The sequence below is a fragment of the Primulina tabacum genome, chromosome 7 (assembly GCF_025594145.1).
Source record: "Primulina tabacum isolate GXHZ01 chromosome 7, ASM2559414v2, whole genome shotgun sequence".
In the NCBI taxonomy this organism is placed as follows: domain Eukaryota; kingdom Viridiplantae; phylum Streptophyta; class Magnoliopsida; order Lamiales; family Gesneriaceae; genus Primulina; species Primulina tabacum.
In genome coordinates this window covers 38417172-38437364 of record NC_134556.1, presented here as the reverse complement: position 1 = coordinate 38437364, position 20193 = coordinate 38417172, and the positions used below count along the sequence as shown (strand labels likewise).

Below are 20193 nucleotides of genomic sequence, written 5' to 3'. Positions count from 1 at the left end.
AAAACATGTCTTTGCGTATCTGGATATTGGGTAAGGGGATGGAATGAATTTGTTGCTTATATTTTTATAAAAATATAATATCGTATTTTTTAAAAAAAAATTTATAGATTTTTTCCCCTATCTAGTATTGGGTTCTGCGCTGATTATATCCAACTATTTTAACTTTAGCATTAGTCAGGGTTTAATTCTTGTGCTGCTGCCAATATTTCTGATAATAAAGTTATGGATTACGTGGTGCTCGCCACAAGGTTGTCACCATTATATATTATTTATCTTTTTTATTTTTGAGTGTCCTCCATCCTTAACCCGAATCCGAATGCATGTTAACACGAGTTACGAAGTGGAATGAGATGAATAATTTTAGGAGTTCATTCATGGCTAATTCGAACGCAGTCTTCGAATTTGTCATCAAAATGTAACTAACACGAGTTACTCGACTAGGGGGAAATAATAGTCATATATATTGATACAATTACAGAAGTTATCTTTAAACATAAAGTTTCCTGAGGTGACCTCATCTCTGTTTTTCCACAGAGATGTAGGCAGCGAGTAGTATTTTTTTTTTTTTTTTTTTGACTTAGAGATAGTTTGTTACAAATCGAGAATCCAATTCAAGATATCGAGCACAAAATATCATTACAAACGAATAAGTTTAGATATTCGATCAGTACACGTGTTAAAATACAGTGAAGAATTCAATTTTCTAACCTCTCAATTCACGAATAAAGCAATACTTTGATTGATAGCGAATTTACATAAATCTAAATTTCAAGATAATATCCCTCAAAGTCATTCGCCAAGTTTCCGATTCATTCACCAGCTACTTTATATCCTTTGTTCAGTTCTGTGCCACGCAAATAGAGTTGTGGAATTGAAGATGGTATTGTAGGAAGCCAGAGTTGAGCATTCTTCACCTTAGATATGCTTGATAGGACGCCTAATGGTGTAACGTTCCCGACTACAGTCACCTTCTTTGCTGGAAAATCTATGTCGAAAGATGTGACTCCTGCAAGATGTAGCTGGTTACAAAGATATTGTTTATAGAATTCTTGACGTAAGTTCTGAGGGGAATTGCAGGTATCAAATGGTTGTGGCAAATTTATTAAACTTCAATCGAGAAACGACCTCCCACCCCTACACCTATGTGTGTAAGATGACATGGTTTTTGAGTCAAGAGTAACAACATCATTTGCTGCAATGGTTTGGTGTATAAGAAAATTTCTTGGGCCATTACTTCGTAAAGAGATCTTATATATGAAATACTAGCTTCTTAGGTAGAAGAAACTTTTAATTTATCAACACCTATGAGATTTAACATCTCCCATCTCTTGAGAAATCGACACCAGTGACAGCATGATCTGGAAGAAACGGGGGGAAGAGCAGAAGAAGAGTAGGAGAAAATTGAGAATTTTACTCCATCCGCTTTGCTTCAATGGATCATAACTAAAGTTTCTACAAATACCACAATTTGTAATGGACCAGTCGCTAGACTTACTAGTTAGGCCAAAACACACACAACTAAATAATAACACCATCGGACCGTAACACATTTGCTCATAAAGAAGTGAACGAAGGGGCAAAAAGAGATCTCGCATTAACCATATGCGTCCACACCTTCCATTCTAGAGATATGTTTCCTCATTTTTTTCTCACATCCTCTGCAATGCAGTGACACTCTCAGAACCACCACCTGCAACACAAGACCATACAAATAAAATATTTTAGGAAAAAACTTACTCTTGTGTGATACAACAAGCTGCTCAAGAGACTACAATCCAAAACATGTGATGGATAAGAATCAAGATGAACAATTTAAGCAAAAATACATTAACTGATATATTATTATATGTATATAAAAGAAAACCTGCTCTGGCGATGAAGATGGTTCCTCTGTTTTCAACGCTTCAGACTTGGAAATTTCAGCTGGAAACTGTTTCAATCCTGGTTCGGGATCAGCACTGGGAACAGCCATATCACTCAACATATACCTAGTAGAACCGGGAGGGATGATAAAATCACCGGGTCTGGTACAGTTCCAGCTCTTCCTCGCAGGAACTGCAGCTTTAGTATTACCATTCCAAGTATCATCATCTGAGACTTTTTCGTCAGTTCTTTTTGTGGTGAGACCATTCAAGATCTCTGTTTGATCGTAACTTTCCTTTGGAGGGTTTTGTGTATTCTTTTTCTTGATTTGATTCTTGATTGGCTTGGGCGAGACAGGTGGCTGAGAAATGCTGCAAGGAGGGAGAGATTTCTGGATCCTTCTCGAGTCGCGAATGATGGGATTGTGTCGGTCGAGGGCTCGACCGAGTAAAAGAGACGAAGATGGAGAAGGTGATATCGTTGGTTGTTTTTGTTCCATGCTGAGGCAAATGGCCGTCGAAACTTGTGATGTGCAGAATATATCCATTTTCTTCATCTTCCGAGAGTTGAATGAAGAGATAAATTGTCTTAAGAAATCAGTTTTGTGGGGCTGAGAGAAAGAAAGTTTGGGATTCTTTAAAGATGAGATTCTTTGTGTGATGGCAGTCTGAGTTGTTTAGGTTCCAAGGTTTAGGAGGAAGAGAGAGGAGAACTAGCACACTTCTACTGTTTTCTACCAGTCAAATTTTATACCTCAAGATATCCAACACATTTAGTCATCGGAAAACTTGTTTTCTTCTCAATTTTCCTCCATGCAGAATTTACCTAACAAAAAAATACCTTGGTATGTAAGAACATAAATTTTTTTGGCGAGCTTTATCTAAGCTAAATACACACTCGAACATATCTTTTCATAAATGAAACGTTTTATTCATCAGATCTTATCTAACAAGAACATGAATGCAATACACCAACCAACATGATATGCATTGCCATCACTCATATCTGACAAGAGTGGTGGAACGAGGTGAATTGAAATTAACCCTAAAAATTATGTCCCATTTGCTCCTAATGGCCAAAAGAGAGATTCTTTGGTCTAAGTGGAAAAAGAATAATAGCAAAAATATGTGTTGATTGAGTAGGAAACCGTGGGAATATTTGGGTTTGGTTCGAAAATCAATGGAATCTGATGCTTTTTGTGCGAATTAAAATTAAGGAAACCGTGACTCGTTGAAATTAATGTAACAGAACATATTTAAATTTACTGTGTGTTTCATGTTGGAGGTGAAATTTCAAGTTCACTCTCAGTAAACTTGAAATGGTCATTTTTATCTAAGCAGTCACCAAACCCGAAACAAAATTTATGAATTGGGTCCCCCCACACCCCCAGTGTAGGAGAAATAATGCCATGAATCTGAATAAAATCATGTGACCCTCCATAAATTCACTATATTATAAATTCAAGAAACACACAATTTCACAGTTCATTTTCACACACCCTGATATGATTTCTTTGTCTGCCTTCCACACAAACCAGATTGGGTGAAATGCCAGTATCCGTTGGTCTTTTATTGTGGCAAAATTTACTATGAAACTGAAACTTACAGTGATTACATTATACAATGAGAGGGAAGTTTCAAGAATTATACAACGGGTGAAAACTTGCAAGGATCTTCAAACTGTGAAACACAAGGGAAAAAACTAACAATAGCACACTCGATATCGTGTAAAATCTCAAGCATGTAACTCCATGTGTATTTATACTCGAAACTGTATCAGTTCAATGTATTCAGTTGATACCAAAAATCATTTTACATCACAACATACAGATGCACCGCCCGTATTCTTGTCGAAGACTAGTCCAATAATGTAGATTCTCAATACTGAAAACCACTAGTAGCCGGATACAACTTACTTGGCCTATTGCTGGCACTTCCGAGTATAGGGAAAAAAAGAAAAAGAAAAATAAGGTATGTATGATAAATCAAACAATATACACAACATGGTCTCGGTAACACAGTCGTATTCTCATTTGTTTCCCTTTCCTTCGTCTTCATTCAGGATGCGATTTCGAAAATCGGTGACCATTCGAGGCAATCCTTCTCTCAAGGAAATCTTTGGTTCCCAGTTCAGAAGTTCCTTTGCCTTAGTAATGTCTGGTTTTCTCTTATGAGGGTCATCGGCAGTGTTTGATCTAAATTCAATGGTCGCACTAGGATCAATGGTTTCTTTCACAACCTGTTATATTTCCAAAAGAAACCAACATACTCAAGGCATGTTATATGACAAAAACTTGTGATACGTAGATGAAACTAATTATCTGGACCAAACCTCAGCAAGCTCTAACATCGTGAATTCTCCTGGGTTGCCAAGGTTGAATGGCCCCAAATGCTCGCCTTCCATCAAAGCCACCAATCCATCAACCTGACATCCGAAAGTGCATATAGTATCCTCGTAAACACTATTTTATCGTACATCTTATAACACACCAAGCTTGAACAATCATAGTATTTTATTCGACAAATAAATTTATATTTTCACGAGCTTCGCATTAAAAATTAAGTTCAATGTCAGTCAGACGGAAATCATTTTATGAGGATACTGCTTTTAAGACAGACTCTCATAGGATGTTAATTACACATTATTTGTGTTAATTACAGTATTTGTTTCACAGTATTTGTGTTAATTACACACGGAAACATGAAAAGACGACATACCAAGTCCGATACATATTGGAAGCTTCGGGTTTGTTTCCCATCACCATACACTGTCATTGGTTGCTTCCGTATGGCCTGCGTGATTCAGTTACAGCCATAAGAACATGAATGCTCAACAAGTAAATTGATGCATTGTTGTTGAATTATGAAAAACAACATGGAAGACAAACCTGTGAAACAAAGTTGCTGACAACACGACCATCATCTAGACACATACGAGGCCCATATGTATTAAAAATACGGGCAATGCGGACCTATATGAGTGAGAATGGCAATTCGACAATGAGATTTTGAATATCCTTAAACACGGAAAAACAATTATATCACTGCTGTCAATATTCTTTAAGAACTCAGACTAGAGACTCTATGCCACTCATACTTTTAGCAAGTTTCCTTCCAATGATGCTCATGGTGGCTGAAAATGCTCTTGCTACAAATATAGACAAATTCATAGCTTTCAATTAACTACTCAAATGCAATAAAGGTCAGTTGGTTATATGGGTGCCTTCAATTTCTCACATTGTTAGAGATGGTATACTCATCAGCGTGATAAAAAAATTGTACTCATTTCACATGCCGATCTGATAAGCAAGAATTTCAGACACATCCAAAAATTGATCTACTCAGCTAGCCCAGGTGCAAGTAAGAAGTGTAAATTATTTCTTCTCCTTTGAGGTTGTTCGAAACTGGCAGACACAATACAAAAACTATAAATACATTTGCACCACACAATTTTTACAGTCAAATCAACTACTCGATCATTCATAAGGATAAGTTGACATGCAAAAGTTATTCCATTGACACCAATACCTTACACAGTGATGACAAATATAGGAAATTTAAATACAAAAAATATACTCGATTCTGATAGCCAAATGGTTGGAATGTAAAGCTCATAATTCAACGAGTCAGAGAACGGTCCAAGCTAAATACCTCAACACCATCGCCGCGATGATAATCCATAGTTAAGGTTTCAGCCGTTCGTTTTCCTTCGTCATAGCAACTCCTTACACCTGATCATTTAAGATTATTCTGTCATAACCCTTCACAAAGAAACTGTATTATTATAATAAACAAACAAGTTAGCATTTATTCAGAAATATGGCACTCGCCTATGGGATTCACATGTCCCCAATATGTCTCCTTCTGCGGATGCTCAAGAGGATCACCGTAAACCTCACTTGTACTCGTCAGAAGAAACCTAGCACCAATTCTTTTTGCAAGGCCCAACATATTCAGGGTACCCATCACATTTGTCTTGTAAGCACCCGTCAAGGATCACAACAATTCAGAATCCTATAAAAACAGCTCAAAATGCCATAGGGAAAGACACACTTGAATTTAAAGTTCGAAACATATTTTGCAAGCACAACAAACTTTCTGATTAAAAATTCACCATAACTGGGACCCTTGAGGCTATAATGTCATGTGCACACAAAGTAAATACATTTGCATTCGCACATTCGATTAAGTATTTTAATTAGGGGATATCCAAAATTAAAACATGATTATAGTTGCAAGTATGAGAACTCGTATTTATTAAATTTATACAAGAATATTTACAGAAATACACAGTCACATCTACTCCATCTTGCTGTGATCATGATCTAAATCTATGTAAGACAAATCGCAGGAATAACATAAATTACCAAAAATTCACCAGCACACGCACTTACCCACAATCATCAACATATTGTTACACTCAAAATAGCCAAAACATCAGAGAATAAGGATATGATAGTCTTGACAGGATTATACTTGTAATGAACTGGGGACGCAGGGCACGCCAAATGATAGATCTGATCCACCTCCAGCAAAATGGGCTCAACCACATCATGCCTAATCAACTCAAACCTCGGATTCCCAAACAAATGAACAATATTCTGCTTTCTCCCAGTAAAAAAGTTATCTATCACAATCACATCATCCCCTCTAGCAATCAACTTATCCACCAAATGACTACCCACGAATCCCGCCCCACCAGTTACCACAATCCTCTTTCTCTTCCCCTGTATACCAACCGGCACCCTCCCTACCCCATTTGGACGATACCCATTACTCCCGCTATCCCAATTCCCATAATTCTGTCCTAACTCCCTCGGATCGTAGGAAGCAAGCGTGGATTCGCTGCTTCGGGAGGAAATGTGGTTGCGGGGATCCACGGAAGAAGAGGTAGAGACACGGGAAAGAGAGGGCTGGAGGATGAAGAAAGAGGAGCCGATTAAGATACCAACAAGGATGAACAGAAGTCTCTGTTCTTTGAGGAGGTAATTGATGGATCTTGGGAGAGATCGAGGGTGCTTCAAGGCTTTGGGAGAGTATGGTGGAATATCGGAAACGGGTACATCTTCATCTCTTCGAACATTCGATTGTTTGTACAATTGCTTCATGGCCGAAAGGATTTGCTCTGAGATTGCTGATTTTCACTCACATAATTTATCAACAGCAGACAGTGGGGAGTTGGATTAGACACAGGCAATGAGCTGGTCCGCCCAGCTCAACCGTTTTGTAAAAGCATTTTATATAAATTTTACATTAATTTTTTTTATTTATTATAATTATAACCTAAAGAGACAGCTAACTTGATTTATTTTGGTTGGTCCTAAAATCACCAACTCTTACCTAACTTTATTTAAGTAATTGTGTATTAATTTCGACGGTTAGAAATTTTGTTAATTCAAAAATATATTTTTATGAAGATACTTGTCTAATCCATTATACAAATATCATATGCTAACTAATTTGATTTCTCTTTGTTTGGTGTAGGTTTCTTCTGAGACGGTCTCACAAAAATTTATCTGTGAGACATGTCAACCATGGCGATATTCAAAATAAAAAGTAATATTCTTAACATAAAAAATAATATTTTTTCATGGATTACCCAAATAAGAGATCCGTCTCACAAAATACGACCTATAAGATCGTCTTACACAAGTTTTTGTCTGATCAGTGTAATCATTTTACAAATGAAGTACTACTTTAAACTCATTAAACAAATTACTATTCAAATAATAGTATCTCTCGCAAAACAAATTACACATATATTTTAACATTATTTAAATATATTGCAAATAGCTGGTGGAAATTGGAATGACGTCAATTTCGAAAGAAACCATGAAGACAAGTACATTTTTGCAGCTCTATTCTAAAACATTTGGCATCACAAAAACGACGTAGTATGGAACCATATTAACGTAAAATTGTCCCTGCACTCAAAACTTCCCATCCAGATTTATCAAGCTTTGAACTGATTTTAGGGAAAAAATAAAAATATATTGTTGTCTTTAAATAAAATAACTTCATATTATTAGTGTGGACCCGATATTTCATAACATGTAAAACCATTATTTTAGTCAAAGAACTAATTAAGCATAACCAAAGTGAAAACAAAGTTACTTCGATATCAATAAATATTAATTTATTAAAAAAATATTTTATACCAATATCTAATATACGTGCAAATGTGTGTATATCACGTGTCAATATTTACTAGTTATCTATTAAGTTAAAATATTTAACATATAATTTTGTATCCCACAAAACTACTTCGTATAATATTTCTATTTATATAAAAACAAAATATAATAAAATATAATTTTAAACTTAATAGTTATTAAAATTATAATTATATTTTGTGTAAAAATTTGATAATCTTTTGAAGTTATGTTATACGGACTTTCTAAAAAAAATGCAACGTTCTGCGTGTCAGTTGGTAGTTAGATATACATATTGGGCCTATGAAGATGATATACGTATGTATTGGGCCTATGAAGATGAAGCCCATTGGTGGTGTCGGACAAAACAACAAAGATCGACCACAGTGGGAGTCGAACCCACGACCTTCTGATCCGAAGTCAGACGCGCTAATCCACTGCGCTATGCGGTCTTCTGACGAAATCATTGTACAAATTATTATATTTATATATATTATTTTTCAGATAGCCCGTAATGCCTAAGAGAATGAACCAATAACAAAATCGAAGTGGGCTTCGCTTATTTCTCCATGTTGGAATTTTTACTCTAAAAAAAACATACGCGGAGACATGATTGACGTACATATTGTGTTTTCATATAGATTTTTTTTTATAATTAATTATATTTATGCCAACACTTAACAATAGCAATAATTAGAAGATGATTAAAATTAAGAAAGATGGCAACTTGAAACAAAATGAAATGGAATTTCAAAGAGACATGGAATTAAAATTGCAAAAAAATTGAATTGGTAAAAAGATTCACGATAAAAAGGGAAAAAATCGTAATATAGAATTCGAAGAAAACCAAGTCAAAAATAATAAATCGCAATAAATTTGCAATTAGAAGAAAAAAAAAAAAACGAGGGAAAAGAATACGACAACTGTCGAGAAAGTAGAAAGCTATTCTCCAATCACATCATCCAAATGCATAGGGATGGATCTTCATAAGACACTGGATCTTATAATGTACTTAAGATTTTTTTTAAATTGGTTTTGCAATAAATAATATTATTTATTATTAGAATATAAATTAGAATCAATCAATAACACAAATAAATTATAAAAACATGAAAATTTTAAGTATTCCGTGATTTTCATACATCGTAACGTCAAATGACAAATATGTCCTTGAGATTTGTAAATGCAAATTCAAACATAGTAATGACGATTATGAAATTCCTCGACATCGGATTCTGACCTCTATTGTACGATCACTTGTTCATTTTCGTAGTTACGAAGGATGCAATTTGTAACGGACACACACATTATGTGTGTGATTAAAAGTTTGTATACACACTTTTAATCACACACATAAAATGTATGTAACATATATTCAAAAGTCTATATTTTAATTATGACATTAGGTAAATAAATTAATTATTAATTAAGTTCCAATTAATTACACGAAACAACATGGTCTTACATGCGCATCACCTCTAAATTAAAATGGGATGTATTCAAACTCCTCGAGTACCAAGAAATGGTACCAAAAACAGGTTTGATTCGTGTAGGATCGAATTTTCAAAAATTTATGTCGTTTATCTATTGATGATAGGATGGTTTGATTAACGTATAAATGAGATAAATTTATATAAGATCATGTTTTACCTATATCAAAATAAACTTAAAAAATATAAATTATAATAAATATGACATGGACAACCGTCAAATTATATCACATGGAGCAAAATATTATATATGATTATAGAGTTATACTGGCATATTTTTTTCCTATTATTGTTATTATAATCCAACGTCATTGTCAAATTGTCCAGTATCTTATGTAAAGTAGCGCATTTTTCCATTCACAATTACTTGAAATTTGTGGTCAATTGATGTTCTTCATTCAGACTGTATGAGCACTAAAAATGTTTTGTATCCAAGTAATATCGAGTAATTTTATTTAGAATACAAATTTTCTTTTTTATTTATTATTTATTAGATCATAGATTATTATTATCATTATTATAATATTGTTAGTGTGTAAATTGTTTGTACACACCACATAGCAAAGCCTGACCGTTTTCCAATTCAAGCAACGAAAATGAGGACATCATACGACTTTTCGAAGGGATGAAAAGATAGTATGAAAAATATCAAAAAATCTGCAAAGTTGTGAGAGTAGGAAAATGAGAAAACTGTGCTTTTCCTCGGAAGAGTGCTCTCCTTCTTCATCATCCTCTGCTTCCGTTTTTCAGTTCCCATTTGGATCTTCCTCTTCTCGCTTGAATTTCGCAGATTCAGTCATGAACCGGACTATCGGGATGGCCGAGCCGATTATCATGAAATGGAATCCTGATACAACCACCGTCATCGCGGTTACTTCGATGTTCTACGAGAATCGCCGGGAAGCGGAGGAGTTGATCCAATGGGTGAGCAATTTGAAGAAGGCAATGCGACTTGTCGTTATGGAGAATACCAACCCCGAGAAACTGGTGCACGCGCAGAATCTGATGCAGATAGCCATGAAAAGGCTGCAGAAGGAGTTTTATCAGATTCTGTCCATGAATCGGGCTCATCTGGATCCTGATTCGGTTTCCACCAGGTCGTCACGGGTTTCGACTAGGTCGAGCAGACGACGACGACGATATCAGAATCGTGAACCAGTCCATTTCTGAAGTTGAAGTCGCCTCCAGAGTTGCAATGGCGGATTTGAGATTGATTGCAGAATGCATGATTTCTTGTGTGAAAGTGTACAAAATTATTCGGAAATCGATAGTTGACGAAGGCATTTACAGCAGGCTTGGAGTGGAGAAATTTAAACCTTCCAACATTCATAAGATGAATTGGGAAGTGTTGGACATACGGATCAAGAGTTGGCTGAATGCTCTGGAAACTGCAGTCAAGACTCTCTTCGATGGGGAGAGGATGCTCTGCGATCACGTGTTCGCGAGCTCGGATTCTATCAGAGAATCCTGCTTCACCGAAGTCACAAGGGGAGGAGCCATGATTTTGTTTGAATTTCCGGAAAACGTGGTAAAAAACAGCAGGAATTTCCCGGAAAAAGTTTTCCGAGCACTCGACATGTACGCCGGGATATCCAACCTCTTGCCGGAGATCGAGTCCATTTTCTCATTCGACTCAACGGCAAACATCAAATCAAAGGCAATGACTTCACTCATCGCCCTCAGAGAGAACGTGAAAGCAGCGTTAAATGACTTCGAGTCGGCGATCCAGAAGGAATCATCCAAAACCCCGGTCGCCGGCGCTGGAATTCACGACCTAACAATCGACTCAATGAACTATCTCTCGCTACTGGCCGATTACCGCAACATCCTGAACGAAATCTTCCCAGAATCCCCCCCACCGGAACAGAACTTACTACCGGAATCATACTTGGGCCTCGTCGATCCCGAAGAGCCACCGCCACCGCCGATCTCCTTCAAAATCGCGTGGCTCATCCTGTCCGTCATCTGCAAACTGGACGCCAAGTCGAAGTTCTTCAAAGACGTCTCCCTATCCTATCTCTTCCTGGCGAACAACCTCCAATACGTCGTCGTCAAGGTGCGCACGTCGAACCTGCGCCACATGCTCGGGGATAAATGGCTTTCGCTGCAAGAATACAAAGTCAAGCAGTTCGCGTCGAGCTACGAGCATCTGGGATGGAGCCACGTTATCGAATCTCTGCCGTCAGATCCTCACTCCTTAACCAGCTGCGAACAAGTCAAGGAAACATTCAAGAAATTCAATTTGACGTTTGACGAGGCGTGCGACAAGCAGTCTCTTTGCGTCGTAACCGATAAACGGCTCCGAGACGACATCAAGGAGTCACTCGCAAGAAAGATATTTTGTTTATATCGCGAGTTTTACAACACTCACGAGCGTACCATGGAGGGGGGGATAGGAATTCGGCGTTCCTAGTCAGATTTACCCCCGATGATGTGGGCCATAGATTGTCGGATCTGTTCTTTTTTCATGTTGAAGCAGGGAATTCTTTGTCGTTTAACTCATCTCCTCAGAGGCAGTCCGCAACTCGTTGAAAATGGGTTCGGTCGATCCTACCCCTGCGGACATTGCCTGCAGAGGTCGATCCAACGGCTCGGATTTTTTAGAGTCAATTTTTTTTTCTTTTTTTACAGGGAGGTGAGCCTGTCTGCACGGGTAGGTTGAAACAAACCTCGAAAAGGTTATGTAGTCAGATTATTATTATTTTTAAATCTATTTTTAAATTATCATGATATTATTACATCTCTTAATCTAATGTTATTAATGCAGTTATTATAATAATTAATTTTAATAAGTTGGTATTATCACTTTTTTTAAATATTAAGAACAATATTTATTTTTTATTATTTTATAATTTGTTGAATATATATCTTAATCCATATAAAAAGAAAAAAAATTTGTTTCGACTGAAAAAAAATATATTCAAAAACTTGAGTAAGACGGTCTCACCGGTCGTATTTTGTGACACGGATCTCTTATTTGAGTCATTCATGAAAAAATATTACTTAGTTGATCCAAAAAAAATTACAAAACACCATAAATAATTTTTAAATTTGAAGAAATTCGAATTTGAGATCGACACATTTATTTAGTTGATCTGATAAAGTTATATTTCACGTCGAGAAAAAAAGTATATCACGATAAATCCATCCAGATATAAATTGTTTCCATCTTATTCTCTGTCTCTCATTTCCTTTGGTCACACATGCATGCATGTCTTGAATTTCGGTGATGTTACTTTCTGTTCCTCCAGGAAAAAAATGTACAAGTTCCACATTTACTGGTTCTGCTGTACCAACAAAATTGTGCCACGATACTTGACCTACCTACCAAAATAACTTGTAAAAAAGGCAAGTCTATTGACTACAAGGACGTAAGAATTTATCAATTCAGTTCTTGGATGGAATCCCACGAACTTGTTTAGCAACTTCTTTCTTTTTCAATAAATTCTGCCGTGTAGCAATATTAAGTACAAATTTAAAATCAGTGCATCCACATTTTTTTTTTCTACAATTCTTTTGATTATAATAAATGTTACGATGTCTAAATCGGATTTCAATATGGTATATTTGGATGGATATAATCGAAATATATCTTTATTGTTAATAATGAAATAATTCATGAAATCTTAAATCTATAATTTATTTATTTACACTTTAGTTACACAAAATATAATGGATTTCAATTGCCTCTATTATTGGGTAAACTTGGATATTCATAATAGTATATGGAAGAGTGAATTTGAAATTTATGATATTGTTTCTCTAAAACTACAAAATAATATTTGAAAATATCAATCCATACACAACTTAGAGCTGAGGAAATGAATTTAAAAACCATGGATTTCAATTAGTTTTATTGTTTACAATGAAACAATAGATCAAATCTTAAATCAACACCTTAGATTAACAATACAAAATAGAATGAATTTCAAATGATATCATGATTGGATGAATCCTTATTAACATATAAGAAGTGAATTTGAAGGTTATATTATTGCTTCTCTAAACAACAAAAATACATTTGAAATCTATCGATCCAAGCGCAGCCTTATTGAAGTGTATAACCGACATGTCTCATGACAACCAAACAGTATAGTGAGTGTTGCACTAAAGCAGGAAGGATAAAATGTTGCTTTTTATAAACAACGAGGGTGCCTGTAACATATGGTGAACCACATGTATACAAACATTACAAACTTAAGAAGAAGCAAAGTCGGCAGGTCGCAGGGTGTTCCGCCATCCTGAAGAGTGTTGGAGAAAATGTTTCAGATCAGCAGTAGGAGCTTCTACGGTCCATGTCTCGTAAAATTCGCTTGGATGGAACACGCTCGTCTCACTTGGGAGTGGCATCAAGCCTGGTTGTGTACCGGGAACAAATAAATCACCTTCTGATTTTACGCAGCCTGTACATTCCTGAACCTTGTCAGCTGCCTATGCAGCAAACCAGCGAACTTTCATTGATATCCAGAACATGAAGAGTCACTCGTAATACAAACTAGAGAAACAACTCTTCAGAAATGAAACATAATGGTGTCAAAATCAAGCTTCATTTTTGTTAACTAACGAAAATGGGCAACCTCCCCAAAACAAAATTGATCTTTAAACAAGCATTACAGTAACCCCTTTAACCAAGGATGATATACGACGGATTCGAAATGAAATGTTTAGAAAATGACTAAGGTAGTGAAAGTATAAAGGCACGGGATAATAAAATAGAAAAAGAACACAACAGAAATACCCAATTTCGCGAAGAAATATATCACTTTTTTCATGAAGCTTAGGTAATGCAAAGTTACATTCATTTACCTTTTCTGTGTAATATTTAAAAGCCACCTTCTTCTGCCCAGCTTCATATATGTTGCACTGAGAGTATATCTTTACGTTGCGCAAAAAGAAAAACTTTTTAGAAAAAAATTAACTCACGACAATGTGCATATTTAGAAAGACATTCAAGCAAACTATGAAATCCATGAAAAAAATCAACACCTGTGATTCAACACTGGCACAAACAGCGTATATTCCCCAATTTCTAGTATAGTTATTGTACAGATGTACTTTCCCAAATCTGACACGAGGATGCCGTTGTCGAGTCCCATCAAAGAAACAATGGTGGATGGTGACCCGAATACATCTATCATTTATATTAGAAGGATCCGCACCAATAAGCATGGTCTTATCATGATTCGCAAAATGGCATCTAAGTGGGACAATAAAGAAGTCAAGAACATGTCACAATAAAATATGATCAAATTTCATTCAAAATTTCATAGATACCGAGAAATGGTAATATCGGTGCTCTCTCGAGTAATATCTATCAGCCCGTCGTCGTAATCCTTGAGGCTGCAACGATCAATCCAAATATGCTTTGAATTTGGTTTAATTTGAATTCCATCAATATCATGTCCCCTTCCTCCTTCGAATAAAAGGTTGCAGATAATCACATGTTCACATTCCTTTAACCTCAAACCTTTTCCGGTGAGTTTAATTCTTTGACCACGCCCATCAATGGTCTTATAAGATGACACATTTAAATAAGATGAGAGCTCGATGGTGCCTGAAACTTCGAAGATGATCCACAAAGGCTCTTTTTTACGACATGCATCGCGAAGTGAACCAGGTCCATCATCTAGAAATACATAGAATTGGGTTGAGAAACAAGAAAGTCACTATAAAAAAGATGCGAATTCAAGAAACCAGCTCAGTAAATTAGCATTTAGTTTAGGAGATAAAAATGACAAAACCTATTTATTCATTAATGCTATAAAACAATGGAGCACGGTACCAACAATTTTGCATATTCATATGTTGAAACTCTAAATTCCCCCAAACCAAAATTCTTCTAGAAACACAGTGACACTTAATATTACCAATCATTTTTAGACCGATTCTCAAATTTTTTACATTGTTTGGTGACGATCTCTCCTTACTTTCAGATAATATCTTATCATCATGTTACATTCCACAAATCAGACATAACACTATCAACTGGCCATTAAAAAAAATAGGAACATAATTCGTCCAACAAGGACAGGTAATAACGCAATCGAAAACTGAAAGCAAAATAACCAAAATTTCATGAGAACGAAGGAAAGAACCACAGGATCCGACCCTCAAAAGAAAGGTCGTGACAAATGCTAACATAGTAATTCAAATATTTTGACTTGCACGTTTCAATGGTTGAGTTGTTCGCAAGAATATGCCATAAAGTAAACTCATTTTGAAAGGAAACGTGCCTTGCTTTGCAAGATACAAATTTATCTCCTAAATTCTTTTTTTTTTTATAAGATTTTGCTCATGAATTTTGACTTTCCAAAATATTGATTTTCTTAAACTCAAGATTTGATCTTTATTATTTGGAAAAATTTGTTTAATAATAAAAGACTATTTTCATGTTTTTTTATTAAGATCAACACACAATTGACGAATGTGCTAGAGAAGCGAGACGAGTGAGATACAAGAAAATATTTTTAAGAACTCGCAAAGACAAATCATCGTTCTTTTACTGTGTTGTCGTGACGTATTGAAGACATTTGAAGATAACACTCATAAAAAGTGTTGATTGGATAATTGTTTTGTTGCTCCAAATTTCGGCTACACAGATTTGTATTATTGTATTTTGGTTATTTTTGTTATTGAGATTTTAAGATGCAATTTATTTTCTCGACTTGTTAACGATGACAGTCTTTTGTTCTTCCAGTAGTATTGGTTTTGTAAACTAAATTTTTTTCTAGTGATTATTATACACTGATCAGGCATCAAATAAATGTGTTCACTTGCGCATAAATATGTCTGTTAAAATAACCCCATTTACAATTTTAAGATTTGGACAAATTATTTTCCCTACTAATCAACCAAGAGCAAAACATTTTTGCCACTTAATTTCCATCTACAATATCCTTACCATTTTAAACAAAACATTTTCACATTTCTTTGTCAAACTTTTCCATTCATCTAACATTTTACACCAGTAATTCAAATCACAATGTATTTTACGATTATTCCATCCAACTTTCAAAGGCCATATCCTACCAAGTCAACCATTTCGATTTCAGAAGTGATCAACAGCAAAAGAATATGTTCAATAAATCCAAATCCAATAAAAATCCAACCTTGCTGATATCTTCTCACCTGCGAGAGTGATAACACGATGAACAGCGCCGTGCAGACCACCGACGGCGAATCGACCAAAGCCCTCAGCTTGCCCAGCAATAGCCCGCAAGCTGGAATCCACATGTCCGTACGGCAGACACAAACACATGCTTGAATTCCCAGTGGCTGGATTAGAGTGTTTTGGAGCTAAATTCTCAAACTGCGAGGTCGGGCCGAATTGAGGGGGAATTGTAGGGTTTTGGTTTTGTCGGTGCCCGTGATTCGAGAAATGGCCATGACGGTTTCCCATTTTAAGGGTTAATTAATTGTGATTAATTAATGACATTTTGGTGTGACACTGTTTCTTCTGCAAAGTTGGAGCTACATACATTAATGGCCACTTGGATACACACCTCACCCAGGAAAATTGTATATTGATCTGTTCCAGAAATTTCAAATTGGTTATATTTTGTAATATACATATATATATACATACATATATATATATATTCGATGGTCTCAATTTCCAAATATATAATTCACTTTCGAGAGTAAATAAAAAGATTTATAGTTATTTATAAAACGAAGATACCATTTTATCAAAAATCAATCTAATTTACTTCATAATTTATAATGGCCTCCATACTTTTTTTCTCCCCTAAAATAGAACACAAGATATTTATAAAAAAATTATATTTTGAAATTACATAACCCAACTCGATTTTTTTTTATCTATATACAATATCTTTTTACTCTTATATCCATTTATTTAACATTGCATATTGCATTTATATAACATAAAAAAAATAAAGGCATATAAGATTTTATACCAGTTATTGAATTTTTTTTATTTTTAAAATAATATACAATGACCTTTCTCAACTAAATTGAAATAATGCTTCTTCTTTTTGGATAATAAATGAAAAAACTATCAAATTTTTTAAATTTCATTTTCTAACATCCACCTTGCAACAAGGGCGGAAGACCATGACTGGTATGTTGAGATATAATAAGTTAGGAATGAAATTAAGTTTTGAATCAAAGGGAGAATCAATGATGAAATGACATGTTTAAAAATCAAAATAATTAAAACATAATTCTTGGAGACAACCGAAACCCATTCAGAAGTGAACCTGCCCGATCTAAGTTTTCTGATTCTTGATTTTCACCCCGTTGAAATTCACTTTATTCTACAAATCCCAAACGAATAACAGAACAAAAAAAGTTGCAGTTTTGTACAGGGAAGTGACCTTGAAGAAAGATATTTTCTTAAAATGTTCTTTTGGCAAAAGATATGGCTCTGTAAAACAGTGGTATCTTGAAAAGTAAGAGAACAGAATACTTTACAAACTATCATAAAATTATATAGCTAATCAAGTAGACGATCAGCCAACAAATGAGTCACGAAGGCATAAAGTGTTGCGTACAACACTTGACGACTCCCCAGCCCTATCTTGGTCCAGCGACTTCTTCTTATCTTTCTCGTAACGTGATGCACCATATCCAGAATTTTCCTAGCAAAACTATGTATTGTACAATTTCTGAACTATGGGAGAACCCAGTGGCGTAGCTCAACATGATTGACAATGAGTAGGTTGTATATTTTTGACAACATGTGCCTTATTTTGTTAATCGATACCCCAACTAATGTGTATTTAGGGTTTCCCAACATGTTGCGCAGAGATATAGGGATTCCTCCATTGTCATGGCAAACCTGATATATGATACAACTGTTATTACACCATATCTGTAGTAGTGCTAAACCCCGACCATTTTGGAACGGTTTAGCAACTATTGCAATCGGATATTCATCGAAATTTGGTAGGTTATCCGCTACCCAACCATCTACAACAAAATCATAGTGATTTTCACCCCAGCTAAAAATATTGATTTTATGCTACAAATCCCAAACGAATAACAGAACAAAGAAAGTTGCAGCTTTGTACATGGAAGTGACCTTGAAGAAAGATTTTCTTAAAATGTTCTTTTAGCAAAAGATATGGTTCAGTAAAACAGTGGTATCTTGAAAAGTAAGAGAACAAAATACTTTACAAACTATCATAAAATTATATAGCTAATCAAGTAGACGATCAGCCAACAAATGTGTCACGAAGGCATAAAGTGTTGCGTACAACACTTGACGACTCCCCAGCCCTATCTTGGTCCAGCGACTTCTTCTTATCTTCCTCGTAACGTGATGCACCATATCTAGAATTTTCCTAGCAAAACTATGTATTGTACAATTTCTGAACTCTAGGAGAACCCAGTGGCGTAGCTCAACAAGATTGACAATAAGTAGGTTGTATATTTTTGACAACATGTGCCTTATTTTGTTAATCGAAACTCCAACTAATGTGTAGTTAGGGTTTCCCAACATGTTGCGCAGAGAAATAGGGATTCTTCCATTGCCATGGCAAACTGATATATGAGACAACTGTTATTACAGTATATCTGTAGTTGTGCTAAACCCCGGCCATTCCGGAACGGTTTAGCAGCTATTGCAATCGGATATTCATCGAAATTTGGTAGGTTATCCGCTACCCAACCATCTACAACAAAATCATAGTGATTTTCACCCCAGCTAAAAATATTGATTTTATGCTACAAATCCCAAACGAATAACAAAACAAAGAAAGTTGCAGTTTTGTACAGGGAAGTGATCTTGAAAAAAGATTTATTAGAATGTTCTTTTGACAAAAGATATGGTTCTGTAAAACAGTGGTATCTTGAAAAGTAAGAGAACATAACATTTTACAAACTATCATAAAATTATATAGCTAATCAAGTAGACGATCAACCAACAAATGTGTCACAGAGGCATAAAGTGTTGCGTACAACACTTGACGATTCCCCAGCCCTATCTTGGTCCAGCGACTTCTTCTTATCTTCCTCGGAACGTGATACACCATATCCAGAATTTTCCTAGCAAAAATATGTATTGTACCATTTCTGAACTCTGGGAGAACTCAGTGGCGTAGCTCAACAGGATTGGCAATGAGTAGGTTGTATATTTTTGACAACATGTGCCTTATTTTGTTAATCGAAACCCCAACTAATGTGTAGTTAGGGTTTCCCAACATGTTGCGCAGAGATATAGGGATTCCTCCATTTCCATGGCAAACCTGATATATGAGACAACTGTTATTACAGCATATTTGTAGTAGTGCTAAACCCCGGCCATTCCGGAACGGTTTAGCAGCTATTGCAATCGGATATTCATCGAAATTTGGTAGGTTATCCGATACCCAACCATCTACAACAAAATCATAGTGATTTTCACCCCCGCTAAATATTGATTTTATGCTACAAATCCCAAACGAATAACAGAACAAAGAAAGTTGCAGTTTTGTATAGGGAAGTGACCTTGAAAAAAGATTTTAATTCTGTAAAACACTGGTATATTGAAAAGTAAGAGAACATAACACTTTACAAACTATCATAAAATTATATAGCTAATCAAGTAGACGATCAGCCAACAAATGTGTCACAGAGGCATAAAGTGTTGCGTACAACACTTGACGACTCCCCAGCCCTATCTTGGTCCAGCGACTTCTTCTTATCTTCCTCGGAACGTGATACCCCAAATCTAGAATTTGCCAA

General features: G+C 35.5%; 3 protein-coding genes, 1 non-coding gene and 1 pseudogene across 7 annotated transcripts; 1 reads left to right on the top strand and 4 right to left on the bottom strand.

Annotated features, from left to right (window-relative positions):
* Positions 1–624: 624 nt before the first annotated feature.
* LOC142551806 (protein SODIUM POTASSIUM ROOT DEFECTIVE 2-like) lies at positions 625–2695 on the bottom strand. The gene is made up of 3 exons (XM_075661222.1): positions 1865–2695; positions 1615–1690; positions 625–1006 (listed from the first exon to the last, which is right to left on the bottom strand). Exons 1-3 carry the CDS (start codon positions 2417–2419, stop codon positions 810–812), a joined length of 828 nt encoding a protein of 275 aa, XP_075517337.1. The 5' UTR covers positions 2420–2695; the 3' UTR covers positions 625–809.
* An 890-nt stretch (positions 2696–3585) lies between these two features.
* LOC142551804 (UDP-glucuronic acid decarboxylase 1-like) lies at positions 3586–7101 on the bottom strand. Its single transcript, XM_075661220.1, has 7 exons — positions 6299–7101; positions 5693–5837; positions 5514–5593; positions 4751–4834; positions 4581–4655; positions 4195–4287; positions 3586–4101 (listed from the first exon to the last, which is right to left on the bottom strand). The coding sequence occupies exons 1-7, from the start codon at positions 6968–6970 to the stop codon at positions 3892–3894; spliced, it is 1359 nt and encodes a 452-aa protein (XP_075517335.1). The 5' UTR covers positions 6971–7101; the 3' UTR covers positions 3586–3891.
* A 1291-nt stretch (positions 7102–8392) lies between these two features.
* Positions 8393–8466, bottom strand: TRNAR-UCG (transfer RNA arginine (anticodon UCG)). Its single transcript has one exon. It is a non-coding gene; the product is annotated as a tRNA-Arg (tRNA).
* A 1597-nt stretch (positions 8467–10063) lies between these two features.
* Positions 10064–12101, top strand: LOC142550971 (exocyst complex component EXO70H1-like; annotated as a pseudogene).
* Positions 12102–13484: 1383 nt separating this feature from the next.
* Positions 13485–17026, bottom strand: LOC142551803 (putative pectate lyase 4). Of its 4 annotated transcripts, none has more exons than XM_075661216.1 (5): positions 16633–17026; positions 14779–15130; positions 14491–14701; positions 14311–14379; positions 13485–13931 (listed from the first exon to the last, which is right to left on the bottom strand). In XM_075661216.1, the coding sequence occupies exons 1-5, from the start codon at positions 16901–16903 to the stop codon at positions 13899–13901; spliced, it is 936 nt and encodes a 311-aa protein (XP_075517331.1). In that variant the 5' UTR covers positions 16904–17026; the 3' UTR covers positions 13485–13898. The 4 variants fall into 4 exon arrangements, with proteins under 4 accessions (XP_075517331.1, XP_075517334.1, XP_075517330.1 ...); XM_075661219.1 differs by having other exon boundaries at positions 13485–13907; XM_075661215.1 differs by having other exon boundaries at positions 13485–13935; positions 14491–14635.
* Positions 17027–20193: the final 3167 nt, after the last annotated feature.